At 44.9% G+C, this 22,909-nt stretch overlaps 1 protein-coding gene across 6 annotated transcripts in view; it reads left to right on the top strand.

Moving 5' to 3' along the window:
• The window catches only part of ARHGEF1 (Rho guanine nucleotide exchange factor 1), a 62,135-nt gene that overhangs the window by 20,727 nt on the left and 18,499 nt on the right, over positions 1–22,909 (top strand). For all 6 annotated transcript variants that reach the window (XM_072113782.1, XM_072113780.1, XM_072113781.1 and 3 more), the window contains exons 8-11: positions 831–971; positions 20,537–20,566; positions 20,944–21,046; positions 21,193–21,271. In XM_072113782.1, the coding sequence (XP_071969883.1) occupies positions 831–971; positions 20,537–20,566; positions 20,944–21,046; positions 21,193–21,271 (353 nt within the window). The remainder of the gene's footprint in view (positions 1–830; positions 972–20,536; positions 20,567–20,943; positions 21,047–21,192; positions 21,272–22,909) is intronic.

Here is a 22,909-nt window from a genome sequence, read left to right as displayed (position 1 = left end):
CCCTCCTCCTCCTCCTCCTGTAGAGTCTGGCCCCTCCTCCTCCTCCTCCTGTAGAGTCTGGCCCCTCCTCCTGTAGAGTCTGGCCCCTCCTCCTCCTCCTCCTGTAGAGTCTGGCCCCTCCTCCTCCTCCTCCTGTAGAGTCTGGCCCCTCCTCCTCCTCCTCCTGTAGAGTCTGGCCCCTCCTCCTCCTCCTCCTGTAGAGTCTGGCCCCTCCTCCTCCTCCTCCTGTAGAGTCTGGCCCCTCCTCCTCCTCCTCCTGTAGAGTCTGGCCCCTCCTCCTCCTCCTCCTGTAGAGTCTGGCCCCTCCTCCTCCTCCTCCTGTAGAGTCTGGCCCCTCCTCCTCCTCCTCCTGTAGAGTCTGGCCCCCCCTCCTCCTCCTCCTCCTCCTGTAGAGTCTGGCCCCTCCTCCTCCTCCTCCTGTAGAGTCTGGCCCCCCCTCCTCCTCCTCCTCCTCCTGTAGAGTCTGGCCCCTCCTCCTCCTCCTGTAGAGTCTGGCCCCTCCTCCTCCTGTAGAGTCTGGCCCCTCCCCCTCCTCCTCCTGTAGAGTCTGGCCCCTCCTCCTCCTCCTCCTGTAGAGTCTGGCCCCTCCTCCTGTAGAGTCTGGCCCCTCCTCCTCCTCCTCCTGTAGAGTCTGGCCCCTCCTCCTCCTCCTCCTGTAGAGTCTGGCCCCTCCTCCTCCTCCTCCTGTAGAGTCTGGCCCCTCCTCCTCCTCCTCCTGTAGAGTCTGGCCCCTCCTCCTCCTCCTCCTGTAGAGTCTGGCCCCTCCTCCTCCTCCTGTAGAGTCTGGCCCCTCCTCCTCCTGTATCCTCACTCTTGCGTTGTGTCCCTAGGGCTAAGCGGGTGCTGGGGATGACCCCCGGGGAGCTGGAGCTGAGTGAGCTGGAGTCCTACCGGACCAACGACCGACACATATTACAATCCAAAGAGAAGCAGCTGGCCGAGCGGCTCCTGGGAAAGCTGGATGACATACAGTGAGTATGCACAGGAGGGGAGGGAAAGCTGGGTGACATGCAGTGACTATACACAGGAGGGGAGGGAAAGCTGGGTGACATGCAGTGAGTATACACCGGAGGGGAGGGAAAGCTGGGTGACATACAGTGAGTATGCACAGGAGGGGAGGGAAAGCTGGATGACATACAGTGAGTATGCACAGGAGGGGAGGGAAAGCTGGGTTAAATGCAGTGAGTATACACCGGAGGGGAGGGAAAGCTGAGTGACATGCAGTGAGTATACACAGGAGGAGAGGGAAAGCTGGGTTAAATGCAGTGAGTATACACCGGAGGGGAGGGAAAGCTGAGTGACATGCAGTGAGTATACACAGGAGGAGAGGGAAAGCTGGGTTAAATGCAGTGAGTATACACCGGAGGGGAGGGAAAGCTGGGTGACATGCAGTGAGTATACACCGGAGGGGAGGGAAAGCTGGGTGACATGCAGTGAGTATACACCGGAGGGGAGGGAAAGCTGAGTGACATGCAGTGAGTATACACCGGAGGGGAGGGAAAGCTGGGTGACATGCAGTGAGTATACACAGGAGGAGAGGGAAAGCTGGGTTAAATGCAGTGAGTATACACCGGAGGGGAGGGAAAGCTGAGTGACATGCAGTGAGTATACACCGGAGGGGAGGGAAAGCTGGGTGACATGCAGTGAGTATACACAGGAGGAGAGGGAAAGCTGGGTGACATGCAGTGAGTATACACAGGAGGAGAGGGAAAGCTGGGTGGCATGCAGTGAGTATACACAGGAGGAGAGGGAAAGCTGGGTGACATGCAGTGAGTATACACAGGAGGGAAGGGAAAGCTGGGTGACATGCAGTGACTATACACAGGAGGGGAGGGAAAGCTGGGTGACATGCAGTGAGTATACACAGGAGAGGAGGGAAAGCTGGGTGACATGCAGTGAGTATGCACAGGAGGGGAGGGAAAGCTGGGTGACATGCAGTGAGTATACACAGGAGGGGAGGGAAAGCTGGGTGACATGCAGTGAGTATACACAGGAGGAGAGGGAAAGCTGGGTGACATGCAGTGAGGATACAGGAGGGGAGGGAAAGCTGGGTGACATGCAGTGACTATACACAGGAGGGGAGGGAAAGCTGGGTGACATGCAGTGAGTATACACAGGAGAGGAGGGAAAGCTGGGTGACATGCAGTGAGTATGCACAGGAGGGGAGGGAAAGCTGGGTGACATGCAGTGAGTATACACAGGAGGGGAGGGAAAGCTGGGTGACATGCAGTGAGTATACACAGGAGGGGAGGGAAAGCTGGGTGACATGCAGTGAGGATACAGGAGGGGACATGCAGTGAGGATACAGGAGGGGAGGGAAAGCTGGGTGACATGCAGTGACTATACACAGGAGGGGAGGGAAAGCTGGGTGACATGCAGTGAGTATGCACAGGAGGGGAGGGAAAGCTGGGTGACATGCAGTGAGTATACACAGGAGGGGAGGGAAAGCTGGGTGACATGCAGTGAGTATACTCAGGAGGGGAGGGAAAGCTGGGTGACATGCAGTGAGGATACAGGAGGGGAGGGAAAGCTGGGTGACATGCAGTGAGGATACAGGAGGGGAGGGAAAGCTGGGTGACATGCAGTGAGTATACACAGGAGGAGAGGGAAAGCTGGGTGACATGCAGTGAGTATACACAGGAGGGGAGGGAAAGCTGGGTGACATGCAGTGAGGATACAGGAGGGGAGGGAAAGCTGGGTGACATGCAGTGAGGATACAGGAGGGGAGGGAAAGCTGGGTGACATGCAGTGAGGATACAGGAGGGGAGGGAAAGCTGGGTGACATGCAGTGAGGATACAGGAGGGGAGGGAAAGCTGGGTGACATGCAGTGAGGATACAGGAGGGGAGGGAAAGCTGGGTGACATGCAGTGAGGATAGAGGAGGGGGTAATATTTCGTCGTTTGTTTTGCCTTTTATCTGCTGTATGTTCTGCCATCTCCATTCTTCCTCTGCAATGCTGGGGGTTGTAGTCCCACACATCCTGGAAAGGCTTCGGGTTAGGGATGGGAGAGCAGACCAGACCCCCCCCCCCTCCCCCCCATCCAGCTGTGCGTCTATATATAACTCCCCGGCTGGGAAAGTCAGGACCTTCCATTAACCCTCCGCACCCCTGGGAACACACTCTGTGTCCCACGCGGCTTAACCCTTCCCCTGCCGGCTGCATCGCCCCCGCCTGCCTGCCTGCACAGAGCCCGGGGCCCCGGGCGTGCGAGGGGTTAATCCCCAGGATGTGTAACTGGATGTGTAACTGATACCTTAACGTTTCCTGGCTGAAAAAACGGACGCTTGTCTTTCAGTCATTATCCGTTATTGTCAGATAGTGTCAGTTAGTGTCAGTTAGTGTCAGTTAGTGTCAGATAGTGTCAGTTAGTGTCAGTTAGTGTCAGATAGTGTCAGATAGTGTCAGATAGTGTCAGTTAGTGTCAGGTAGTGTCAGATAGTGTCAGGTAGTGTCAGGTAGTGTCAGGTAGTGTCCGTTAGTGTCAGATAGTGTCAGGTAGTGTCAGGTAGTGTCAGATAGTGTCAGGTAGTGTCAGGTAGTGTCAGGTAGTGTCAGATAGTGTCAGATAGTGTCAGTTAGTGTCAGATAGTGTCAGATAGTGTCAGATAGTGTCAGATAGTGTCAGATAGTGTCAGATAGTGTCAGATAGTGTCAGATAGTGTCAGTTAGTGTCAGTTAGTGTCAGTTAGTGTCAGTTAGTGTCAGTTAGTGTCAGTTAGTGTCAGATAGTGTCAGATAGTGTCAGTTAGTGTCAGTTAGTGTCAGATAGTGTCAGGTAGTGTCAGGTAGTGTCAGATAGTGTCAGATAGTGTCAGTTAGTGTCAGTTAGTGTCAGATAGTGTCAGTTAGTGTCAGGTAGTGTCAGGTAGTGTCAGGTAGTGTCAGTTAGTGTCAGATAGTGTCAGTTAGTGTCAGTTAGTGTCAGATAGTGTCAGATAGTGTCAGTTAGTGTCAGTTAGTGTCAGATAGTGTCAGATAGTGTCAGTTAGTGTCAGGTAGTGTCAGATAGTGTCAGATAGTGTCAGGTAGTGTCAGGTAGTGTCAGGTAGTGTCCGTTAGTGTCAGATAGTGTCAGATAGTGTCAGGTAGTGTCAGTTGGTGTCAGTTGGTGTCAGTTGGTGTCAGTTGGTGTCAGTTAGTGTCAGATAGTGTCAGATAGTGTCAGATAGTGTCAGATAGTGTCAGGTAGTGTCAGATAGTGTCAGATAGTGTCAGTTAGTGTCAGATAGTGTCAGATAGTGTCAGTTAGTGTCAGATAGTGTCAGTTAGTGTCAGATAGTGTCAGGTAGTGTCAGGTAGTGTCAGTTAGTGTCAAATAGTGTCAGTTAGTGTCAGATAGTGTCAGGTAGTGTCAGGTAGTGTCAGTTAGTGTCAGTTAGTGTCAGTTGGTGTCAGTTGGTGTCAGTTGGTGTCAGTTGGTGTCAGTTAGTGTCAGATAGTGTCAGATAGTGTCAGTTAGTGTCAGTTAGTGTCAGATAGTGTCAGATAGTGTCAGGTAGTGTCAGATAGTGTCAGATAGTGTCAGGTAGTGTCAGGTAGTGTCAGTTAGTGTCAAATAGTGTCCGTTAGTGTCCGTTAGTGTCCGTTAGTGTCCGTTAGTGTCCGGTAGTGTCAGGTAGTGTCAGGTAGTGTCCGTTAGTGTCAGGTAGTGTCAGGTAGTGTCAGGTAGTGTCAGGTAATGTCAGTTAGTGTCAGGTAGTGTCAGGTAGTGTCAGTTAGTGTCAGATAGTGTCAGGTAGTGTCAGGTAGTGTCAGGTAGTGTCAGATAGTGTCAGATAGTGTCCGTTGGTGTCAGATAGTGTCAGATAGTGTCAGATAGTGTCAGATAGTATCCATTGGTGTCAGTTAGTGTCCGTTGGTGTTAGTTGGTGTCAAATAGTGTCAGTTAGTGTCAGATAGTATCCATTGGTGTCAGTTGGTGTCAGTTGGTGTCAGTTAGTGTCAGTTAGTGTCAGTTAGTGTCAGTTGGTGTCAGATAGTGTCAGATAGTGTCAGATAGTGTCAGATAGTGTCAGTTAGTGTCAGATAGTGTCAGATAGTGTCAGATAGTGTCAGATAGTGTCAGATAGTGTCAGATAGTGTCAGATAGTGTCAGATAGTGTCAGATAGTGTCAGATAGTGTCAGATAGTGTCAGATAGTGTCAGATAGTGTCAGTTAGTGTCAGTTAGTGTCAGTTAGTGTCAGATAGTGTCAGATAGTGTCAGATAGTGTCAGATAGTGTCAGATAGTGTCCGTTGGTGTCCGTTAGTGTCAGATAGTATCCATTGGTGACAGTTAGTGTCCGTTGGTGTTAGTTGGTGTCAAATAGTGTCAAATAGTGTCAGATAGTGTCAGATAGTGTCAGATAGTGTCAGATAGTGTCAGTTAGTGTCAGTTAGTGTCAGTTAGTGTCAGTTAGTGTCAGTTAGGGTCAGTTAGGGTCAGGTAGGGTCAGGTAGGGTCAGGTAGTGTCAGATAGTGTCAGATAGTGTCAGATAGTGTCAGATAGTGTCAGATAGTGTCAGATAGTGTCAGATAGTGTCAGATAGTGTCCGTTGGTGTCCGTTGGTGTCAGGTAGTGTCAGATAGTGTCAGTTAGTGTCAGATAGTGTCAGATAGTGTCAGATAGTGTCAGTTAGTGTCAGATAGTGTCAGGTAGTGTCAGGTAGTGTCAGGTAGTGTCAGATAGTGTCAGATAGTGTCAGGTAGTGTCAGATAGTGTCAGGTAGTGTCAGATAGTGTCAGATAGTGTCAGATAGTGTCAGTTGGTGTCAGTTGGTGTCAGTTGGTGTCAGTTGGTGTCAGTTAGTGTCAGTTAGTGTCCGATAGTGTCAGATAGTGTCAGTTAGTGTCCGTTAGTGTCAGATAGTGTCAGATAGTGTCAGTTAGTGTCAGTTAGTGTCAGTTAGTGTCCGTTAGTTTCAGATAGTGTCAGTTAGTGTCAGTTAGTGTCAGTTAGTGTCAGTTAGTGTCAGGTAGTGTCAGGTAGTGTCAGGTAGTGTCAGATAGTGTCAGATAGTGTCAGATAGTGTCAGATAGTATCCATTGGTGTCAGTTAGTGTCCGTTGGTGTTAGTTGGTGTTAGTTGGTGTCAAATAGTGTCAGATAGTGTCAGATAGTGTCAGATAGTGTCAGATAGTGTCAGTTAGTGTCAGTTAGTGTCAGTTAGTGTCAGTTAGTGTCAGTTAGTGTCAGTTAGTGTCAGATAGTGTCAGATAGTGTCAGATAGTGTCAGATAGTGTCAGTTAGTGTCAGTTAGTGTCAGTTAGTGTCAAATAGTGTCAGATAGTGTCAAATAATGTCAGATAGTGTCAGTTAGTGTCAGTTAGTGTCCATTGGTGTCCGTTGGTGTCCGTTGGTGTCAGTTAGTGTCAGATAGTGTCAGATAGTGTCAGATAGTGTCAGATAGTGTCAGATAGTGTCAGATAGTGTCAGTTAGTGTCAGTTAGTGTCAGTTAGTGTCAGATAGTGTCAGATAGTGTCAGATAGTATCCATTGGTGTCAGTTAGTGTCCGTTGGTGTTAGTTGGTGTTAGTTGGTGTCAAATAGTGTCAGATAGTGTCAGATAGTGTCAGATAGTGTCAGTTAGTGTCAGATAGTGTCAGATAGTGTCAGATAGTGTCAGATAGTGTCAGATAGTGTCAGATAGTGTCAGATAGTGTCAGTTAGTGTCAGTTAGTGTCAGATAGTGTCAGTTAGTGTCAGTTAGTGTCCATTGGTGTCAGATAGTGTCAGATAGTGTCAGTTAGTGTCAGTTAGTGTCAGTTAGTGTCAGATAGTGTCAGTGTCAGTTAGTGTCAGATAGTGTCCATTGGTGTCAGTTAGTGTCCGTTGGTGTCCGTTGGTGTCAGATAGTGTCAGATAGTGTCAGATAGTGTCAGATAGTGTCAGATAGTGTCAGATAGTGTCAGATAGTGTCAGTTAGTGTCAGTTAGTGTCAGATAGTGTCAGTTAGTGTCAGATAGTGTCAGATAGTGTCAGTTAGTGTCAGATAGTGTCAGATAGTGTCAGTTAGTGTCAGATAGTGTCAGTTAGTGTCCGTTGGTGTCAAATAGTGTCAGTTAGTGTCAGATAGTGTCAGATAGTGTCAGTTAGTGTCAGATAGTGTCAGTTAGTGTCAGATAGTGTCAGTTAGTGTCCGTTGGTGTCAAATAGTGTCAGATAGTGTCAGATAGTGTCAGTTAGTGTCAGATAGTGTCAGATAGTGTCATATAGTGTCAGATAGTGTCAGATAGTGTCAGTTAGTGTCAGTTAGTGTCAGTGTCAGATAGTGTCAGATAGTATCCATTGGTGTCAGTTAGTGTCCGTTGGTGTTAGTTGGTGTCAAATAGTGTCAGCTAGTGTCAGATAGTGTCAGATAGTGTCCATTGGTGTCAGATAGTGTCAGTTAGTGTCAGTGTCAGTTAGTGTCAGTTAGTGTCAGATAGTGTCAGATAGTGTCAGATAGTATCCATTGGTGTCAGTTAGTGTCAGTTGGTGTCAGTTGGTGTTAGTTGGTGTTAGTTGGTGTCAAATAGTGTCAGTTAGTGTCAGATAGTATCCATTGGTGTCAGTTAGTGTCCGTTGGTGTTAGTTGGTGTTAGTTGGTGTCAAATAGTGTCAGATAGTGTCAGATAGTGTCAGATAGTGTCAGATAGTGTCAGATAGTGTCAGATAGTGTCAGTTAGTGTCAGTTAGTGTCAGATAGTGTCAGATAGTGTCAGATAGTGTCAGTTAGTGTCAGTTAGTGTCAGTTAGTGTCAGTTAGTGTCAGTTAGTGTCAGTTAGTGTCAGATAGTGTCAGATAGTGTCAGATAGTGTCCGTTGGTGTCCGTTGGTGTCAGGTAGTGTCAGATAGTGTCAGATAGTGTCAGATAGTGTCAGATAGTGTCAGTTAGTGTCAGTTAGTGTCAGTTAGTGTCAGTTAGTGTCAGTTAGTGTCAGTTAGTGTCAGATAGTGTCAGATAGTGTCAGATAGTGTCCGTTGGTGTCCGTTGGTGTCCGTTGGTGTCAGGTAGTGTCAGATAGTGTCAGATAGTGTCAGATAGTGTCAGATAGTGTCAGATAGTGTCAGATAGTATCCATTGGTGACAGTTAGTGTCCGTTGGTGTTAGTTGGTGTTAGTTGGTGTCAAATAGTGTCAGATAGTGTCAGATAGTGTCAGATAGTGTCAGATAGTGTCAGATAGTGTCAGATAGTGTCAGTTAGGGTCAGTTAGGGTCAGGTAGGGTCAGGTAGGGTCAGGTAGGGTCAGGTAGTGTCCGTTGGTGTCCGTTGGTGTCAGGTAGTGTCAGATAGTGTCAAATAGTGTCAAATAGTGTCAGATAGTGTCAGATAGTGTCCGTTGGTGTCCGTTGGTGTCAGGTAGTGTCAGATAGTGTCAAATAGTGTCAAATAGTGTCAGATAGTGTCAGATAGTGTTAGTTAGTGTCAGATAGTGTCAGATAGTGTCAGATAGTGTCAGATAGTGTCAGATAGTGTCCGTTGGTGTCCGTTGGTGTCAGGTAGTGTCAAATAGTGTCAGATAGTGTCAGATAGTGTCAGTTAGTGTCAGATAGTGTCAGATAGTGTCAGATAGTGTCAGTTAGTGTCAGATAGTGTCAGTTAGTGTCAGATAGTGTCAGGTAGTGTCAGATAGTGTCAGATAGTGTCAGTTAGTGTCAGTTAGTGTCAGTTAGTGTCAGATAGTGTCAGATAGTGTCAGATAGTATCCATTGGTGTCAGTTAGTGTCAGTTGGTGTCAGTTGGTGTTAGTTGGTGTTAGTTGGTGTCAGATAGTGTCAGATAGTGTCAGTTAGTGTCAGTTAGTGTCAGATAGTGTCAGATAGTGTCAGTTAGTGTCAGTTAGTGTCAGTTAGTGTCAGTTAGTGTCAGTTAGTGTCAGATAGTGTCAGATAGTGTCAGATAGTGTCAGATAGTATCCATTGGTGTCAGTTAGTGTCAGTTGGTGTCAGTTGGTGTTAGTTGGTGTTAGTTGGTGTCATATAGTGTCAGATAGTGTCAGATAGTGTCAGTTAGTGTCAGATAGTGTCAGATAGTGTCAGTTAGTGTCAGTTAGTGTCAGTTAGTGTCAGTTAGTGTCAGATAGTGTCAGATAGTATCCATTGGTGTCAGTTAGTGTCAGTTGGTGTCAGTTGGTGTTAGTTGGTGTTAGTTGGTGTCAGATAGTGTCAGATAGTGTCAGTTAGTGTCAGTTAGTGTCAGATAGTGTCAGATAGTGTCAGTTAGTGTCAGTTAGTGTCAGTTAGTGTCAGTTAGTGTCAGTTAGTGTCAGTTAGTGTCAGATAGTGTCAGATAGTGTCAGATAGTGTCAGATAGTATCCATTGGTGTCAGTTAGTGTCAGTTGGTGTCAGTTGGTGTTAGTTGGTGTTAGTTGGTGTCATATAGTGTCAGATAGTGTCAGATAGTGTCAGTTAGTGTCAGATAGTGTCAGATAGTGTCAGTTAGTGTCAGATAGTGTCAGTTAGTGTCAGATAGTGTCAGGTAGTGTCAGATAGTGTCAGATAGTGTCAGATAGTGTCAGTTAGTGTCAGTTAGTGTCAGTTAGTGTCAGATAGTGTCAGATAGTGTCAGATAGTGTCAGATAGTATCCATTGGTGTCAGTTAGTGTCAGTTGGTGTCAGTTGGTGTTAGTTGGTGTTAGTTGGTGTCAGATAGTGTCAGATAGTGTCAGTTAGTGTCAGATAGTGTCAGTTAGTGTCAGTTAGTGTCAAATAGTGTCCATTGGTGTCAGTTAGTGTCCATTGGTGTCAGTTAGTGTCAGATAGTGTCAGATAGTGTCAGTTAGTGTCAGTTAGTGTCAGATAGTGTCAGTTAGTGTCAGTTAGTGTCAGTTAGTGTCAAATAGTGTCAGATAGTGTCAAATAATGTCAGATAGTGTCAGTTAGTGTCAGTTAGTGTCCATTTTTGTCCGTTGGTGTCAGTTAGTGTCAGATAGTGTCAGATAGTGTCAGATAGTGTCAGATAGTGTCAGATAGTGTCAGATAGTGTCAGATAGTGTCAGATAGTGTCAGTTAGTGTCAGTTAGTGTCAGATAGTGTCAGATAGTGTCATATAGTGTGAGATAGTGTCAGATAGTATCCATTGGTGTCAGTTAGTGTCCGTTGGTGTCAGTTAGTGTCAGATAGTGTCAGATAGTGTCAGTTAGTGTCAGTTAGTGTCAGTTAGTGTCCATTGGTGTCAGTTAGTGTCAGTTAGTGTCAGTTAGTGTCAGATAGTGTCAGTTGGTGTCAGTTGGTGTCAGTTGGTGTCAGTTGGTGTCAGTTGGTGTCAGTTGGTGTCAGTTAGTGTCAGTTAGTGTCAGTTAGTGTCCGATAGTGTCAGATAGTGTCCGTTAGTGTCCGTTAGTGTCAGATAGTGTCAGTTAGTGTCAGTTAGTGTCAGATAGTGTCCGTTGGTGTCAGTTAGTGTCAGTTAGTGTCAGTTAGTGTCAGTTAGTGTCAGTTAGTGTCAGGTAGTGTCAAGTAGTGTCAGGTAGTGTCAGGTAGTGTCAGGTAGTGTCAGTTAGTGTCAGATAGTGTCAGATAGTGTCAGATAGTGTCAGATAGTGTCAGATAGTGTCAGATAGTATCCATTGGTGTCAGTTAGTGTCCGTTGGTGTTAGTTGGTGTTAGTTGGTGTCAAATAGTGTCAGATAGTGTCAGATAGTGTCAGATAGTGTCAGATAGTGTCAGTTAGTGTCAGATAGTGTCAGATAGTGTCAGATAGTGTCAGTTAGTGTCAGTTAGTGTCAGTTAGTGTCAAATAGTGTCAGATAGTGTCAAATAATGTCAGATAGTGTCAGTTAGTGTCAGTTAGTGTCCATTGGTGTCCGTTGGTGTCAGTTAGTGTCAGTTAGTGTCAGTTAGTGTCAGATAGTGTCAGATAGTGTCAGATAGTGTCAGATAGTGTCAGTTAGTGTCAGTTAGTGTCAGTTAGTGTCAGATAGTGTCAGATAGTGTCAGATAGTATCCATTGGTGTCAGTTAGTGTCCGTTGGTGTTAGTTGGTGTTAGTTGTTGTCAAATAGTGTCAGATAGTGTCAGATAGTGTCAGATAGTGTCAGATAGTGTCAGTTAGTGTCAGTTAGTGTCAGATAGTGTCAGATAGTGTCAGATAGTGTCAGATAGTGTCAGATAGTGTCAGATAGTGTCAGATAGTGTCAAATAGTGTCAGATAGTGTCAGTTAGTGTCCATTGGTGTCAGATAGTGTCAGATAGTGTCAGATAGTGTCAGTTAGTGTCAGATAGTGTCAGTTAGTGTCAGTTAGTGTCAGATAGTGTCCATTGGTGTCAGTTAGTGTCCGTTGGTGTCAGTTAGTGTCAGATAGTGTCAGATAGTGTCAGATAGTGTCAGATAGTGTCAGATAGTGTCAGTTAGTGTCAGATAGTGTCAGTTAGTGTCAGATAGTGTCAGATAGTGTCAGTTAGTGTCAGATAGTGTCAGATAGTGTCAGTTAGTGTCAGATAGTGTCAGTTAGTGTCCGTTGGTGTCAAATAGTGTCAGTTAGTGTCAGTTAGTGTCAGATAGTGTCAGTTAGTGTCAGATAGTGTCAGTTAGTGTCAGATAGTGTCAGTTAGTGTCAGATAGTGTCAGTTAGTGTCAGATAGTGTCAGTTAGTGTCCGTTGGTGTCAAATAGTGTCAGATAGTGTCAGATAGTGTCAGTTAGTGTCAGTTAGTGTCAGATAGTGTCAGATAGTGTCAGATAGTGTCATATAGTGTCAGATAGTGTCAGATAGTGTCAGTTAGTGTCAGTTAGTGTCAGTTAGTGTCAGTGTCAGATAGTGTCAGATAGTATCCATTGGTGTCAGTTAGTGTCCGTTGGTGTTAGTTGGTGTCAAATAGTGTCAGCTAGTGTCAGATAGTGTCAGATAGTGTCCATTGGTGTCAGATAGTGTCAGTTAGTGTCAGTGTCAGTTAGTGTCAGTTAGTGTCAGATAGTGTCAGATAGTATCCATTGGTGTCAGTTAGTGTCAGTTGGTGTCAGTTGGTGTTAGTTGGTGTTAGTTGGTGTCAGATAGTGTCAGATAGTGTCAGATAGTGTCAGTTAGTGTCAGATAGTGTCAGATAGTGTCAGATAGTGTCAGTTAGTGTCAGTTAGTGTCAGATAGTGTCAGTTAGTGTCAGATAGTGTCAGATAGTGTCAGTTAGTGTCAGATAGTGTCAGATAGTGTCAGGTAGTGTCAGATAGTGTCAGATAGTGTCAGTTAGTGTCAGTTAGTGTCAGTTAGTGTCAGTTAGTGTCAGATAGTGTCAGATAGTGTCAGATAGTGTCAGATAGTATCCATTGGTGTCAGTTAGTGTCAGTTGGTGTCAGTTGGTGTTAGTTGGTGTTAGTTGGTGTCAGATAGTGTCAGATAGTGTCAGTTAGTGTCAGATAGTGTCAGTTAGTGTCAGTTAGTGTCAAATAGTGTCAGATAGTGTCAGTTAGTGTCAGTTAGTGTCCATTGGTGTCAGTTAGTGTCCATTGGTGTCAGTTAGTGTCAGATAGTGTCAGATAGTGTCAGATAGTGTCAGTTAGTGTCAGTTAGTGTCAGATAGTGTCAGTTAGTGTCAGTTAGTGTCAGTTAGTGTCAAATAGTGTCAGATAGTGTCAAATAATGTCAGATAGTGTCAGTTAGTGTCAGTTAGTGTCCATTTTTGTCCGTTGGTGTCAGTTAGTGTCAGATAGTGTCAGATAGTGTCAGATAGTGTCAGATAGTGTCAGATAGTGTCAGATAGTGTCAGTTAGTGTCAGTTAGTGTCAGATAGTGTCAGATAGTGTCATATAGTGTGAGATAGTGTCAGATAGTATCCATTGGTGTCAGTTAGTGTCCGTTGGTGTCAGTTAGTGTCAGATAGTGTCAGATAGTGTCAGTTAGTGTCAGTTAGTGTCAGTTAGTGTCCATTGGTGTCAGTTAGTGTCAGATAGTGTCAGATAGTGTCAGATAGTGTCAGATAGTGTCAGTTGGTGTCAGTTGGTGTCAGTTGGTGTCAGTTGGTGTCAGTTAGTGTCAGTTAGTGTCAGTTAGTGTCCGATAGTGTCAGATAGTGTCCGTTAGTGTCCGTTAGTGTCAGATAGTGTCAGTTAGTGTCAGTTAGTGTCAGTTAGTGTCCGTTAGTTTCAGATAGTGTCAGTTAGTGTCAGATAGTGTCCGTTGGTGTCAGTTAGTGTCAGTTAGTGTCAGGTAGTGTCAGTTAGTGTCAGTTAGTGTCAGGTAGTGTCAAGTAGTGTCAGGTAGTGTCAGGTAGTGTCAGGTAGTGTCAGTTAGTGTCAGATAGTGTCAGATAGTGTCAGATAGTGTCAGATAGTGTCAGATAGTATCCATTGGTGTCAGTTAGTGTCCGTTGGTGTTAGTTGGTGTTAGTTGGTGTCAAATAGTGTCAGATAGTGTCAGATAGTGTCAGATAGTGTCAGTTAGTGTCAGTTAGTGTCAGATAGTGTCAGATAGTGTCAGATAGTGTCAGATAGTGTCAGGTAGTGTCAGGTAGTGTCAGTTAGTGTCAGATAGTGTCAGATAGTGTCAGATAGTGTCAGATAGTGTCAGTTAGTGTCAGTTAGTGTCAGTTAGTGTCAGATAGTGTCAGATAGTGTCAGATAGTATCCATTGGTGTCAGTTAGTGTCCGTTGGTGTTAGTTGGTGTTAGTTGTTGTCAAATAGTGTCAGATAGTGTCAGATAGTGTCAGATAGTGTCAGATAGTGTCAGTTAGTATCAGTTAGTGTCAGATAGTGTCAGATAGTGTCAGATAGTGTCAGATAGTGTCAGATAGTGTCAGTTAGTGTCAGATAGTGTCAGATAGTGTCAGATAGTGTCAGTTAGTGTCAGATAGTGTCAGTTAGTGTCAGATAGTGTCAGATAGTGTCAGTTAGTGTCAGATAGTGTCAGATAGTGTCAGTTAGTGTCAGATAGTGTCAGTTAGTGTCCGTTGGTGTCAAATAGTGTCAGATAGTGTCAGATAGTGTCAGTTAGTGTCAGTTAGTGTCAGATAGTGTCAGATAGTGTCAGATAGTGTCATATAGTGTCAGATAGTGTCAGATAGTGTCAGTTAGTGTCAGTTAGTGTCAGTTAGTGTCAGTGTCAGATAGTGTCAGATAGTATCCATTGGTGTCAGTTAGTGTCCGTTGGTGTTAGTTGGTGTCAAATAGTGTCAGCTAGTGTCAGATAGTGTCAGATAGTGTCCATTGGTGTCAGATAGTGTCAGTTAGTGTCAGTGTCAGTTAGTGTCAGTTAGTGTCAGATAGTGTCAGATAGTATCCATTGGTGTCAGTTAGTGTCAGTTGGTGTCAGTTGGTGTTAGTTGGTGTTAGTTGGTGTCAGATAGTGTCAGATAGTGTCAGATAGTGTCAGTTAGTGTCAGATAGTGTCAGATAGTGTCAGTTAGTGTCAGTTAGTGTCAGATAGTGTCAGATAGTATCCATTGGTGTCAGTTAGTGTCCGTTGGTGTTAGTTGGTGTTAGTTGGTGTCAAATAGTGTCAGTTAGTGTCAGATAGTATCCATTGGTGTCAGTTAGTGTCCGTTGGTGTTAGTTGGTGTTAGTTGGTGTCAAATAGTGTCAGATAGTGTCAGATAGTGTCAGATAGTGTCAGATAGTGTCAGATAGTGTCAGATAGTGTCAGATAGTGTCAGATAGTGTCAGATAGTGTCAGTTAGTGTCAGTTAGTGTCAGTTAGTGTCAGTTAGTGTCGGATAGTGTCAGATAGTGTCAGATAGTGTCAGATAGTGTCAGATAGTGTCAGATAGTGTCCGTTGGTGTCCGTTGGTGTCAGATAGTATCCATTGGTGACAGTTAGTGTCCGTTGGTGTTAGTTGGTGTTAGTTGGTGTCAAATAGTGTCAGATAGTGTCAGATAGTGTCAGATAGTGTCAGATAGTGTCAGTTAGTGTCAGTTAGTGTCAGTTAGTGTCAGTTAGGGTCAGTTAGGGTCAGTTAGGGTCAGGTAGGGTCAGGTAGGGTCAGGTAGGGTCAGGTAGTGTCAGATAGTGTCAGATAGTGTCAGATAGTGTCCGTTGGTGTCCGTTGGTGTCAGGTAGTGTCAGATAGTGTCAAATAGTGTCAAATAGTGTCAGATAGTGTCAGATAGTGTCCGTTGGTGTCCGTTGGTGTCAGGTAGTGTCAGGTAGTGTCAGGTAGTGTCAGATAGTGTCAAATAGTGTCAAATAGTGTCAAATAGTGTCAGATAGTGTCAGATAGTGTCAGTTAGTGTCAGATAGTGTCAGATAGTGTCAGATAGTGTCCGTTGGTGTCCGTTGGTGTCAGTTAGTGTCAGTTAGTGTCAGTTAGTGTCCATTTTTGTCCGTTGGTGTCAGTTAGTGTCAGATAGTGTCAGATAGTGTCAGATAGTGTCAGATAGTGTCAGATAGTATCCATTGGTGTCAGTTAGTGTCAGTTGGTGTCAGTTGGTGTTAGTTGGTGTTAGTTGGTGTCAGATAGTGTCAGATAGTGTCAGTTAGTGTCAGTTAGTGTCAGTTAGTGTCAGTTAGTGTCAGATAGTGTCAGATAGTGTCAGTTAGTGTCAGATAGTGTCAGTTAGTGTCAGTTAGTGTCAGTTAGTGTCAGATAGTGTCAGATAGTGTCAGATAGTGTCAGATAGTATCCATTGGTGTCAGTTGGTGTCAGTTGGTGTCAGTTGGTGTTAGTTGGTGTTAGTTGGTGTCATATAGTGTCAGATAGTGTCAGATAGTGTCAGTTAGTGTCAGATAGTGTCAGTTAGTGTCAGATAGTGTCAGGTAGTGTCAGATAGTGTCAGATAGTGTCAGTTAGTGTCAGTTAGTGTCAGTTAGTGTCAGTTAGTGTCAGTTAGTGTCAGATAGTGTCAGATAGTGTCAGATAGTGTCAGATAGTGTCAGATAGTGTCAGATAGTATCCATTGGTGTCAGTTAGTGTCAGTTGGTGTCAGTTGGTGTTAGTTGGTGTTAGTTGGTGTTAGTTGGTGTCAGATAGTGTCAGATAGTGTCAGTTAGTGTCAGTTAGTGTCCATTTTTGTCCGTTGGTGTCAGTTAGTGTCAGTTAGTGTCAGATAGTGTCAGATAGTGTCAGATAGTGTCAGATAGTGTCAGATAGTGTCAGATAGTGTCAGATAGTGTCAGATAGTGTCAGTTAGTGTCAGTTAGTGTCAGATAGTGTCAGATAGTGTCATATAGTGTCAGATAGTGTCATATAGTGTCAGATAGTGTCAGATAGTATCCATTGGTGTCAGTTAGTGTCCGTTGGTGTCAGTTAGTGTCAGTTAGTGTCAGATAGTGTCAGTTAGTGTCAGTTAGTGTCAAATAGTGTCAGATAGTGTCAGTTAGTGTCAGTTAGTGTCAGTTAGTGTCCATTGGTGTCAGTTAGTGTCAGATAGTGTCAGATAGTGTCAGATAGTGTCAGATAGTGTCAGTTAGTGTCAGTTAGTGTCAGTTAGTGTCAGTTAGTGTCAGTTAGTGTCCATTTTTGTCCGTTGGTGTCAGTTAGTGTCAGATAGTGTCAGATAGTGTCAGATAGTGTCAGATAGTGTCAGATAGTGTCAGATAGTGTCAGATAGTGTCAGTTAGTGTCAGTTAGTGTCAGATAGTGTCAGATAGTGTCATATAGTGTGAGATAGTGTCAGATAGTATCCATTGGTGTCAGTTAGTGTCCGTTGGTGTCAGTTAGTGTCAGATAGTGTCAGTTAGTGTCAGTTAGTGTCAAATAGTGTCAGATAGTGTCAGTTAGTGTCAGTTAGTGTCCATTGGTGTCAGATAGTGTCAGATAGTGTCAGATAGTGTCAGATAGTGTCAGTTAGTGTCAGTTAGTGTCAGTTAGTGTCAGATAGTGTCAGTTAGTGTCAGTTAGTGTCAGTTAGTGTCAGTTAGTGTCAGATAGTGTCAGTTAGTGTCAGATAGTGTCAGTGTCAGTTAGTGTCAGATAGTGTCCATTGGTGTCAGTTAGTGTCAGTTAGTGTCAGATAGTGTCAGTTAGTGTCAGTTAGTGTCAGATAGTGTCAGATAGTGTCAGTTAGTGTCAGATAGTGTCAGTTAGTGTCAGATAGTGTCAGTTAGTGTCCATTGGTGTCAGATAGTGTCAGATAGTGTCAAATAGTGTCAGTTAGTGTCAGTTAGTGTCAGATAGTGTCAGTTAGTGTCCATTGGTGTCAGTTAGTGTCAGATAGTGTCAGATAGTGTCAGATAGTGTCAGTTAGTGTCAGATAGTGTCAGTTAGTGTCCGTTGGTGTCAGTTAGTGTCAGTTAGTGTCAGTTAGTGTCAGATAGTGTCAGATAGTGTCAGATAGTGTCAGATAGTGTCAGTTAGTGTCAGATAGTGTCAGATAGTGTCAGTTAGTGTCAGATAGTGTCAGTTAGTGTCAGATAGTGTCAGATAGTGTCAGATAGTGTCAGTTAGTGTCAGATAGTGTCAGTTCGTGTCAGATAGTGTCAGTTAGTGTCAGATAGTGTCATATAGTGTCAGTTAGTGTCAGATAGTGTCAGATGGTGTCAGATGGTGTCAGTTAGTGTCCGTTGGTGTCAAATAGTGTCAGTTAGTGTCAGATAGTGTCATATAGTGTCAGTTAGTGTCAGATAGTGTCAGTTAGTGTCAGATGGTGTCAGATGGTGTCAGATGGTGTCAGTTAGTGTCCGTTGGTGTCAAATAGTGTCAGATAGTGTCAGATAGTGTCAGATAGTGTCAGTTAGTGTCAGTTAGTGTCAAATAGTGTCAGATAGTGTCATATAGTGTCATATAGTGTCATATAGTGTCATATAGTGTCAGTTAGTGTCAGATAGTGTCAGATAGTGTCAGATAGTGTCAGATGGTGTCAGATGGTGTCCGTTAGTGTCCGTTGGTGTCAGATAGTGTCAGATAGTGTCAGATAGTGTCAGATAGTGTCAGTTAGTGTCAGATAGTGTCAGTTAGTGTCAGATAGTGTCAGATAGTGTCAGATAGTGTCATATAGTGTCATATAGTGTCAGTTAGTGTCAGTTAGTGTCAGATAGTGTCAGATAGTGTCAGATAGTGTCAGTTAGTGTCAGTTAGTGTCAGATAGTGTCAGTTAGTGTCAGATAGTGTCAGATAGTGTCATATAGTGTCATATAGTGTCATATAGTGTCAGTTAGTGTCAGATAGTGTCAGATAGTGTCAGATAGTGTCAGATGGTGTCAGATGGTGTCAGTTAGTGTCCGTTGGTGTCAAATAGTGTCAGATAGTGTCAGATAGTGTCAGATAGTGTCATATAGTGTCATATAGTGTCATATAGTGTCAGATAGTGTCAGTTAGTGTCAGTTGGTGTCAGATGGTGTCAGATGGTGTCCGTTGGTGTCAAATAGTGTCAGATAGTGTCAGATAGTATCAGATAGTGTCAGTTAGTGTCAGTTAGTGTCAGATAGTGTCAGATAGTGTCATATAGTGTCATATAGTGTCATATAGTGTCAGTTAGTGTCAGATAGTGTCAGATAGTGTCAGATGGTGTCAGATGGTGTCCGTTAGTGTCCGTTGGTGTCAGATAGTGTCAGATAGTGTCAGATAGTGTCAGATAGTGTCAGTTAATGTCAGTTAGTGTCAGATAGTGTCAGTTAGTGTCAGATAGTGTCAGATAGTGTCAGATAGTGTCATATAGTGTCATATAGTGTCAGTTAGTGTCAGTTAGTGTCAGATAGTGTCAGATGGTGTCAGATGGTGTCCGTTAGTGTCAGATAGTGTCAGATAGTGTCATATAGTGTCATATAGTGTCATATAGTGTCATATAGTGTCATATAGTGTCATATAGTGTCAGTTAGTGTCAGATAGTGTCAGATAGTGTCAGATAGTGTCAGATAGTGTCAGATAGTGTCAGTTAATGTCAGTTAGTGTCAGATAGTGTCAGTTAGTGTCAGTTAGTGTCAGATAGTGTCAGATAGTGTCAGATAGTGTCAGATAGTGTCAGATAGTGTCATATAGTGTCATATAGTGTCAGTTAGTGTCAGTTAGTGTCAGATAGTGTCAGATGGTGTCAGATGGTGTCCGTTAGTGTCAGATAGTGTCATATAGTGTCATATAGTGTCAGATAGTGTCAGTTAGTGTCAGTTAGTGTCAGTTAGTGTCAGATAGTGTCAGATAGTGTCAGATAGTGTCAGATGGTGTCAGATGGTGTCAGATGGTGTCCGTTAGTGTCCGTTAGTGTCCGTTAGTGTCAGATAGTGTCAGATAGTGTCAGATAGTGTCAGATAGTGTCAGATAGTGTCAGTTAGTGTCAGTTAGTGTCAGTGTCAGATAGTGTCAGATAGTATCCATTGGTGTCAGTTAGTGTCCGTTGGTGTTAGTTGGTGTCAAATAGTGTCAGTTAGTGTCAGTTAGTGTCAGATAGTGTCAGATAGTGTCAGATATTGTCCATTGGTGTCAGATAGTGTCAGTTAGTGTCAGTGTCAGTTAGTGTCAGTTAGTGTCAGATAGTGTCAGATAGTGTCAGATAGTGTCAGATAGTGTCAGATAGTATCCATTGGTGTCAGTTAGTGTCAGTTGGTGTTAGTTGGTGTTAGTTGGTGTCAGATAGTGTCACATAGTGTCAGATAGTGTCAGATAGTGTCAGATAGTGTCAGTTAGTGTCAGTTAGTGTCAGTTAGTGTCAGATAGTATCCATTGGTGTCAGTTAGTGTCCGTTGGTGTTAGTTGGTGTCAAATAGTGTCAGTTAGTGTCAGTTAGTGTCAGATAGTGTCAGATAGTGTCAGTTAGTGTCAGTTAGTGTCAGATAGTGTCAGATAGTGTCAGATAGTATCCATTGGTGTCAGTTAGTGTCCGTTGGTGTTAGTTGGTGTTAGTTGGTGTCAAATAGTGTCAGATAGTGTCAGATAGTGTCAGATAGTGTCAGATAGTGTCCATTGGTGTCAGATAGTGTCAGTTAGTGTCAGTGTCAGTTAGTGTCAGTTAGTGTCAGTTAGTGTCAGATAGTGTCAGATAGTATCCATTGGTGTCAGTTGGTGTTAGTTGGTGTCAGATAGTGTCAGATAGTGTCAGATAGTGTCAGATAGTGTCAGTTAGTGTCAGTTAGTGTCAGTTAGTGTCAGATAGTGTCAGATAGTATCCATTGGTGTCAGTTAGTGTCCGTTGGTGTTAGTTGGTGTCAGTTAGTGTCAGTTAGTGTCAGATAGTGTCAAATAGTGTCAGTTAGTGTCAGATAGTGTCAGATAGTATCCATTGGTGTCAGTTAGTGTCCGTTGGTGTTAGTTGGTGTTAGTTGGTGTCAAATAGTGTCAGATAGTGTCAGATAGTGTCAGTTAGTGTCAGTTAGTGTCCATTGGTGTTAGTTGGTGTTAGTTGGTGTCAAATAGTGTCAAATAGTGTCAAATAGTGTCAGATAGTGTCAGTTAGTGTCAGTTAGTGTCCATTGGTGTTAGTTGGTGTTAGTTGGTGTCAAATAGTGTCAAATAGTGTCAAATAGTGTCAGATAGTGTCAGTTAGTGTCAGTTAGTGTCAGTTAGTGTCAGTTAGTGTCAGATAGTGTCAGTTGGTGTCAGATAGTGTCAGTTAGTGTCTTATTATCACACTGTATAGCCCAGTGGTGACATTGGGTGCTATGTATGTGATGCACACTTACAGTCACTAGGGGGCCTCACCCTAGGTTTCTCTTGCACTCTGGATGTCTCTGTGATTTCTGTGTTTTCTGATGTTTTTGCTTGTTATTTTACAGCCCAAACGTCTCTACGGACGAGGAGAAAAGGTAAGAGGGTGGGGGGGGCTCCCGACCTCGTGTCTCTGCATGTAACGTGTCCGTGCTCCCTGAAAGAAATGTATGTAAATGATCTCTCTGAAAGTCAATGTCCGAGCCCTTAGAGAGTCAAAGCCACGTGTGACATCCCAGCAGCAGATCATGGCCTTTTAGTGGGTTGGATATTGACTTTCAGGTTTCCTCTTTAAAGGGGATGTAGTGGGGGTAACAGTGCCTGACTGTATCCAGTGACCAGTGCTGACCCCGCGGTCCTGTGGGGGTTATTGCTGAGGGGTCCCCAGGGGGTAATCGGGGGCGCGATGATGGGGGGGGGGGTCACATATATTGGGGATGGGTACAATGATCGCCCTGTGTTCCGCTCCCTATAGCTCCGCCATCGTCCACGCCATAGCCGCCTACATGAAGCACATCGGGGTGAGGACCAAGGCGGCGGATAGCAAGAAGTCCAAGAGCGGCTTTTTCAGGAAAATGGTGAGGGACCAATAAAGTGAATTTCTCACAGTGTGTAAGATCTCTGCTTCCTGTCATTGGATGGGAACCTTCATCCAGACCAGGGAGCTAAGAGCACAGCAGTGTGAGGACAGCCGGTCACTGTGTATCTCTCCCTACATGTCTAGGTCTCTGCCAAGAAACCGGATGAGGCCTTGAAACCTAAGAAACCCTTCATTATCTGGAACCGTAACGAGACGCCGCACCGTGAGTACATGGCGGTTCGTGGTGGTGGTGGGGGGGGGTCTGTGATGTGGTGGTGGGCGGGGTCTGCAGGGTGGAGGTAGGCGGGGTCTGCAATGTGGAGGTGGGCGGAGTAGAGGTGTGCGGAGTCTGCGAGGTAGAGGTGGGCGGGGTCTGCTTGGTGTTGGGTGGCGGGGGTCCTGGGAGACTTTCCTTGTGTGCTCCATTACTTCTGTCCTGTCTCCCTCTATTACTCCTCGGCCTGTACCGTGCAGGGCTGCGCTGCATCCATAAAGATCACCAGTAAATCTCAGTCACTTCTGCTTCTCCCGTTGCATATTTGTCTTGGGAAAGCTGGGTGAGGTTCAGCATCCCCTGAATATATGGCTGGATAATCAGGAGGCATAAGTAAGTCCCCGCTGCCTGGGCTGTGGAGGCCATATTGGTTTGTACTGTTTAATGACAGAGGTACCCCTCTGCGGGAGACTGTGATCCTCATTGTCGGCAAGGTGTGCCCTTACACAGTGTCTCCCATCATGTGCACATATTATGTATATATACGTATTACAGTGCCGCCTCCTATGGATCTGGCCTGGGAGACTACCATTGCTGAGCAGCTCTGCAGTATTGCTATATAAAGAGGCGTGGTTCTGCGGCATTGCCGTAATAAGTGGTGTGGCTCTGCGGCATTGCTGTAATAAGTTGGGTGGCTCTGCGGCATTACTGTAATAAGTTGGGTGGCTCTGCGGCATTGCTGTAATAAGTTGGGTGGCTCTGCGGCATTGCCTTAATAAGATGGGTAGCTCTGCTGCATTGCTGTAATAAGTTGGGTGGCTCTGCGGCATTGCCGTAATAAGTTGGGTGGCTCTGTGGCATTGCTCTAATAAGTGATTTAGCTCTCCGGCATTGATGCATTTTAGTGGCCCGGCTCTCCGGCATTGCTGAGATAAGTGGTGTTGCTCTGCGCAATGCTGTGATAAGTTGGGTGGCAATACTGTAATAAGTGGTGCTGCTTTGCGGCATTGCGGTAGTAAGTGCCGTGGCGTATCTTTTTGGCATTTCTGAAATAAATGGTGTGGCTCTGTGGCATTGCGGTAATAAGATGGGTGGCTCTGTGGCATTGCTGTAAAAAGTGGTGTGGCTCTGCAGCATTGCTCTAATAAGTTGGGTGGGTCTGCAGCATTGCTGTAAAAAGGGGTGTGGCTCTGCAGCATTGCTCTAATAAAATGGGCATTGCTCGGCAGCATTGCTTTAATAAGTTGGGTGGCTCTGCGACATTGCTGTAATAAGTTGGGTGGCTCTGCGACATTGCTGTAATAAGTTGGGTGGCTCTGCGGCATTGCTCTAACAAGTGTCGTTGCTCTGCAGCATTGCTCTATTAAGTCGGGTGGCTCTGCAGCATTGTTCTAATAAGTGGCGTTGCTCTGTGGCATTGCTCTAATAAGTGGTGTGGCTCTGCAGCATTGCTCTAATAAGTTGGGTGGCTCTGCAGCATTGCTCTAATAAGTTGGGTGGCTCTGCGGCATTTTTCTATTAAGTTGGGTGGCTCTGCGGCATTGCTCTAATAAGTTGGGTGGCTCTGCGGCATTGCTCTAATAAGTTGGGTGGCTCTGCGGCATTGCTCTAATAAATTGGGTGGCTCTGCAGCATTGCTCTAATAAG

The sequence above is a fragment of the Engystomops pustulosus genome, chromosome 6 (assembly GCF_040894005.1).
Source record: "Engystomops pustulosus chromosome 6, aEngPut4.maternal, whole genome shotgun sequence".
NCBI lineage: Eukaryota > Metazoa > Chordata > Amphibia > Anura > Leptodactylidae > Engystomops > Engystomops pustulosus.
The sequence above is the reverse complement of the archived record's forward strand: the minus strand, read 5'-3'. Positions and strand labels throughout refer to the sequence as shown.